This window comes from Mus musculus, chromosome 10, assembly GCF_000001635.26.
Source record: "Mus musculus strain C57BL/6J chromosome 10, GRCm38.p6 C57BL/6J".
Classification (NCBI taxonomy): Eukaryota; Metazoa; Chordata; class Mammalia; order Rodentia; family Muridae; genus Mus; species Mus musculus.
In genome coordinates, this window is record NC_000076.6 from 130072581 (window position 1) to 130079610 (window position 7030).

At 37.0% G+C, this 7030-nt stretch overlaps 1 protein-coding gene across 1 annotated transcript; it reads left to right on the forward strand.

Moving 5' to 3' along the window:
- Positions 1-1831: 1831 nt before the first annotated feature.
- On the forward strand, positions 1832-2770 carry Olfr822 (olfactory receptor 822). The gene has a single exon (NM_146671.1). It carries the CDS (start codon positions 1832-1834, stop codon positions 2768-2770), a length of 939 nt encoding a protein of 312 aa, NP_666882.1.
- The last annotated feature ends 4260 nt before the right edge of the window (positions 2771-7030 follow it).

Here is a 7030-nt window from a genome sequence, read left to right on the forward strand (position 1 = left end):
CTTTCCAGTCCTTTCCTCTGTTCTCTCCACAACCCTATGTCTCTGGTCAAGTCCAGGGTCTCTTTTACTAGCCAAGCACTTTGGCAAATTGTCATTAACTGAATGTTAGCTTGAGATTTTAATATTTTGTGAGGGGAAAATTGCCAACTATAATTTGAGTCATGTTATTTGATAATACCGTATGTTTATTAATTTACCAAATAATGCTTTTCTTTGTAGGTCATGCATTTATGTTGTCAACCTATTCATAAGATAAATCAGAAAAATGTAAGCATTAGAGTTACAAAAGGAAAAATTTTAAATTTCAAAATTTACAATTGCGTTACTTATTAGTTTATATTTATTTAACCTTGAAAAAGTGTTCTTCAAGCTATTTTCCCATCCCTAAAACTCCTGTTCCTCAGACTTGTAAACAGCTGCAGTACTCCTACCTCATACAAGACTATAAAACTATTTACACATTTCTCCTTTCTCTTGTATCTTGTATCTCCAGATTTATTTTTCTTTGTACTTGAAGCATAAGAAACCACAATGGAAACCAAATGTACTGTGATACACCTGTAATCCCTGCACCAAAATGCAGAGGCTGGCAGATTCTTGTGTATTTAATGCCACATAGTAAGTTTCAGGACACCCAGAGTTACATAGTGAGACTTTTACTCCAACATAAATAAATAATAAATAATAGATGAATAAATAAATAATAAATAAATAAAATGTCTTAATGTCTTACTTCACACCTTGATAATATAAAACTCTTCCTACTGAGTTGGTATTGAAAGGCAAGGTCAACACAACACAAGGTAACAACAGAAACCAAAGCAATAGACATAGAAATAGAAAGTGTAAAAAGTAATATTACTCCAATGATTCATTTTCAGTTTTGAAATTGGATACTGTGGTGGAAGTAATGAGATGGATATAACCTGGGATGTTCTCTCTCCTCTTTTCTCTTCTCTTCTCTTCTCTTCTCTTCTCTTCTCTTCTCTTCTCTTCTCTTCTCTTCTCTTCTCTTCTCTTCTCTTCCCTTCCCTTCCCTTCCCTTCCCTTCCCTTCCCTTCCCTTCCCTTCCCTTCCCTTCCCTTCCCTTCCCATCCCTCCCCTCCCCTCCCCTCCCCTCCCCTCCCCTCCCCTCCCCTCCCCTCCCCTCCCCTCCCCTCCCCTCCTCTCCCCTCCTCTCCTCTCCTCTCCTCTCCTCTCTTCTTCCTCTTCCTCTTCCTCTTCCTCTTCCTCTTCCTCTTCCTCTTCCTCTTCTTCTTCTTCTTCTTCTTCTTCTTCTTCTTCTTCTTCTTCTTCTTCTTCTTCTTCCTCTCTCTCTCTCTCTCTTTCTCTCTCTCTCTCTCTCTCTCCTTTCTCCTCCCACCTCTTTCTCAATATAGACCACTGTGTTTCAAGTGAATAATGTCACTAGATTTGTTTGAAAACATATAATACTGTAGCCAATTATACTTCTTTAAAAGAAAATGACATATGACATGTCATCCTAAATCTGTTGTATTCTCAAGAAACAAAACAGCTTTTTTTTGTCTCCCAGCATCTTTAATTTCCTGATAATTTAGTCACCTAAAAAAGATAAACAGATAAAAGCATAATATATGTTTTTCTAGAGTAAAATTAAAAATTAATATTCTAATTTCTGTCAGCTACCTCTAAGCTATAAACTTCTATTTTCTTAATATAGCCCTCCTTAGAGTTTCTCTGTCTGAAAACTGGCTTTTCCAATGTTTATGGTATTTCAACATGACCTATCACTAGTACAGTTCTGTAGTGATAACCTCTTCCCCACCTCCTCTCTCTTCAATTTAGACCTTATAACAGTCAGAGAATCACAATGAAGAACCATACAAGGGTGACAATTTTCATCATAGCAGGTTTGACTGATGACCCACAGTGGAAAGTTGTGCTATTCATCTTCCTGCTTCTTACCTATCTGCTCAGCATCACTGGCAATCTGACCATCATCACACTCACACTGGTGGATACTCACCTGAAGACACCCATGTATTTTTTCCTTCGGAATTTTTCCTTTTTAGAGATTTCCTACACTACAACATGCATCCCCAAATTGCTTGTTACTATGGCAACAGGGGACAAAACCATTTCTTACAATAATTGTGCTGCTCAAGTATTCTTTGCTTTCCTTCTTGGAGCATCAGAATTTTATTTGCTGGCAGCCATGTCCTATGACAGATATGTAGCCATCTGCAAGCCCCTGCACTATATGACCATCATGAGCAATAAAGTCTGTGTGCAGCTGGTCCTCAGTTGTTGGCTTATTAGTTTTTTAATCATCTTTCCACCACTAGTGTTAGGCTTGAATCTCGACTTCTGTGCTTCCAACATCATTGATCATTTCTACTGTGACACAACTCCACTTCTTCAGATTTCTTGCACTGACACACAGCTCATAGAGACAATTGCATTCATCTCAGCTTTGGTGACACTCTTACTCACACTGGTAATGGTGATCATATCCTACACCTACATTGCTATGACAATTCTAAAAATTCCTTCAACCAGCCAGAGGAAGAAGGCTTTCTCTACATGCTCTTCTCACATGATTGTAATATCCATTTCATATGGCAGCTGCATCTTCATGTATGTTAAACCATCAGTCAAACAGAGAGTATCTATTTCCAAAGGAATTTCTGTGCTCAACACCTCAGTGGCACCACTTCTGAATCCTTTTATCTACACCTTGAGGAATCAGCAAGTGAAAAGGGCATTCATTAATACAGTACACAGGATTGTGTCTTTCTCAAAGAAATGACTATAGTATTTCATTATGTGAAGGAAATGAAGAAAGGAGATTCAAATAACACCAATTATTCCTAAGATAAATCTGGTTCAACTTTTTTTTTGTTTTTGTTTTTGTTCATTTTCACATCTCCAAGAAAATAGATTTTTATATGTGTCTGGAAGACATGGAATTGATCAAACATAACTTCACACTTGCTACTAATGAGTTATGATTCCAGTTTATATAAGATAATATTTTTAAATCCAAATTTTTTTCCCTAAAACTCATGTTATCTCTCAAAGATAATTGAGAGATACTGAGCTTATTTTTCCAATGTCCCTTTTGTCTTTTAAAATACCTAGTTATGACATAGAGATTGGCTCAATAGTAGAGGGATTCCCTATACAAAGGGACTGGTTTTGATGTCCAGTTCCAAAAATTAAAAAAAAAAAAAAAGAAAATTTAAATTCCTGCCAGTCAAGACTATAAAATATTATTTCACTTTATAATATATTTGATGTATTATTTTATTGAAAGATTATAATTTTACTCTATATTTGTGATAATTTATAATCAAATTAATTTTTAATTTTATTTATTTAATTTATTTTTATTTTTATTTTATTTTTTTGGTTTTTCGAGAGAGGATTTCTCTGTATAGCTCTGGCTGTCCTGGAACTCACTTTGTAGACCAGGCTAGCCTCGAACTCAGAAATCTGCCTGCCTCTGCCTCCCGAGTGCTGGGACTAAAGGTGTGCACCACCACACCTGGCTCTATAAGCAAATTAAAATTATCACTTAATATGAATTTTTATTTTTTCCTTTTGATTTGTAAGTATGTTTTATTTGAAGAAAGTAAAAGCTAGTAATGTGGCAAAGCAGGAAAATGCTCTTTTTTCAATTCTTACTCCCTGGTCTTCATCCCTGGAATCACAAGTTAGAAGGACAAATCAACTCCTCCTACATGTTTTCTTTGGTTTTCTATCATAGGTGCTCCTATGTCTCCCATACACACATAGACACATAACCAGAATAAAGATTTCGAATTTATATTTTGTTAAAAGAAAACTATGAAAGAGTTTACTCATAACTGTGGTTTTTCATCTGAATATTCTTAAATATTCAACTTTGAATATGTATGTATATCCATCTTTAAATATTACATACCTGTAATCATAGTTATAAAATTTTATGGAAAATATTTATTTTTAAGACTGCAGGTACATTTATAATTTACAAATATTTCTAGCTACATCTAAAAGAAAATTTGTTAAGCTTAGTGCTTAATTTTTGAAAATGCGTAGCACAATGTGTAAATAAAGCTTTAAATATTTTAATTAGCCTATAATGCTTTAGCTAGTGAGAGATAATTTGTGATTATCTTATGTTGTGTGAGCTGATGAAAGATGATTTGAGACTTGTTACAATATTTTTAAACTGCCATCTATCTATGCAGGGATGGTTCAATATATGAAAATCCATCAATATAATCCAACATATAAAAAAATTTTAAAAAACACTCCTTCATGTTAAAAATCTTGGAGAGACCATGGAATACAAGGTCCATACTTAAATATAATAAAGAAAATATACAGCAAGCCAATTGTCAATATCAAATTAAATGGAGAGAAACGTAAAGCAATTGAACTAAAATCAGGGATAAGAAAAGGCTGCCCACTGTTTCTGCATCTATTCAAGAGAGTTCTTGAAGTTCTAGCTAGAGCTATACAACTAAAGGAAATCAAGGGTATATAAATTGGAAAGGGATAGGTCAAAGTGTCACTATTCACAGATGATATAATAGTATAAATAAGTGATCTCAAAAATTCTAGCATAGAATTCCTGCAGCTGATAAGCACTTTCAGCAAAGCAGTTGAATACACATTAACTTTAAAATAAATAAATAAATAAATAAATAATCCTTCTTTACTCAAACAATAAATGGGCAAAGAAAGAAATTACAGAAACAACATAATTTACAATAGTCACAGATATTATAAAATATCTGTAACTCTAACCAAACAGGTGAGAGACCTGTATGACAAGAACTTCAAATCTCTGAAGAAAGAAATTGAATATAATACCAGAATTTGGAAAGATTTTCCATGCTCATGGATTGGTAGAATTAATATAATAAAAATGGCTACTGTTTCAAAAAGCAATCTACAGATTCGATGCAATTCCTATCAAAATTACATCCCATCACAGACCTTGAAAGAGCAATTCTCTACTTCATATGGAAAAACAAAAAAACAAAGAAGTACAGGATAGCCATGCTATAATCAACAGTCCCAAAGAAGCCAAAAATCAAGAAGGGCCCAAGAGAAGAAAATTGAACCTTTCTCAATTGGCAAACAAAATAGACATCAGAGGTCGATGGAAGGAGGGAACTGGGTGGTAGAGGAAATGGGGAGGGGAGTAGGGTAGGGGACCTAGATCATATGTAGAGAGTGCAGGGGAAATAGAAATGATCTCAGTGGTGGGGGCATGAGGACAATCTCTAAGATGTACTAGAGACCTGGGATGGGAGGTGGGGACGATTCCAAAGGGTCTATGGAGGCAAACCCAGCTGAGACTCCTAGCAGTGGGGATATAGACCCTGAAGTGGCCATTTTCCTGTAGCCAAGCAGGATCCCCAGTAGAGGGACAAGGACAGTAACCCATCTATAAAACCTTTGACCTAAAATGTTTCCTCCCTGCAAGATGTGCAGGGACAAAGATAGAGCTGAGATGAAGGAAACCAATGACTGCCCCAAATTGAGACCCATCCCATGGACAAGAACCAATCCCTGACAGTATTAATGATACTCTGTTATTCTTGCAGATAAGAACCTAGCATAACTGTCCTCTGAGTGACTCCACTCAGGAGCCAATGGAAAGAGATGCAGAGACTCAACCCAAATATTAGATGGAGCTCAGAGAGTCTTATTGAAGAATTGGGAGGATTGAGGGACCCTAACAGGACAGGGATTCCATAGGAAGACCTACAGAGTCAACTAACCTGGATCTTTGAGGGCTCCAAGAGACTGAATCACCAAAAAAAAGAGCAAGCACTGGCTGGACCTAGACCCGTGCATATTTGTAGCTGATATGCAGCTTAGTCTTCATTCTGGTCCCTCAACAACAGGAGCAGGGGCTGTCCCTGATGATGTTGCCTGCCTGCCTGCCTGCCTGCCTGCCTGCCTGCCTGCCTGTGTAACAACCTCCTTGTTTGACCTCAGTGGGAGAGGATGAGCCTAATACCACACCTAGTTGATAAGAGGATCAGGGGTGGGGGGGGATCTACTAATGAGAAGGTGACACCCAGATGGAGGCTTCCCCGTATTAAAAGGGAAAGGGAAAGTAGAATGAGAAGAAGAGTTATGAGAAGGGGAAAAAGAAAATATCTTCAACAAATTGTGCTGGTCTGACTATCTACATATAGAATGCAAATACACCCATATTTATAACTCTGTACAAAACTTATGCCCAAGTGGATCAAAGACCTCAACATAAAACTGGACACACTAAATCTAATAGAAAAGAAAATTTCAATGGTGTCAGCGTTTGGAGGCTGATTATGGGATGGATCCCTGGATATGACAGTCTCTAGATGGTCCATCCTTTTGTCTCAGCTCCAAACTTTGACTCTGTAATTCCTTCCATGGGTGTTTTGTTCCCAATTCTAAGAAGGGGTAAAGTGTACACACTTTGGTTTTCGTTCTTCTTGAGTTTCATGTGTTTTGCAAATTGTAACTTATATCTTGGGTATTCTAAGTTTCTGGGCTAATATCCACTTATCAGTGAGTACATATCATTTGAGTTCTTTTGTGATTAGGTTACTTCATTCAGGATAATGCCCTCCAGGTCCAACCATTTGCCTAGGAATTTCATAAATTCACTCTTTTTAATAGCTGAGTAGTACTCCATTGTGTAATTGTACCACATTTTTTGTATCCATTCCTCTGTTGAGGGGCATCTGGGTTATTTCCAGCTTCTGGCTATTATAAATAAGGCTGCTATGAACATAGTGGAGCATGTTTCTTTCTTACTAGTTGGAACATCTTCTGGAAATATGCCCAGGAGAGTTATTAGGGGATCCTCCAGTAGTACCATGTCCAATTTTCTGAGAAACTGCCAGACTGATTTCCAGAGTGGTTGTACAAGCTTGCAATCCCACCAACAGTCGAGGAGTGTTCCTCTTTCTCCACATTCTCGCCAGCATCTGCTGTCACCTGACACCATTGCATACACTAGCAAGATTGTGCTGATAGGACCCTGATATAGCAGTCTCTAGTGAGACTATGCCGG

Excerpts from the sequence above, each read along its gene's own strand:
- Olfr822 (NM_146671.1), top strand. The coding sequence starts at position 1,832 with ATGAAGAACCATACAAGGGTGACAATTTTCATCATAGCAGGTTTGACT.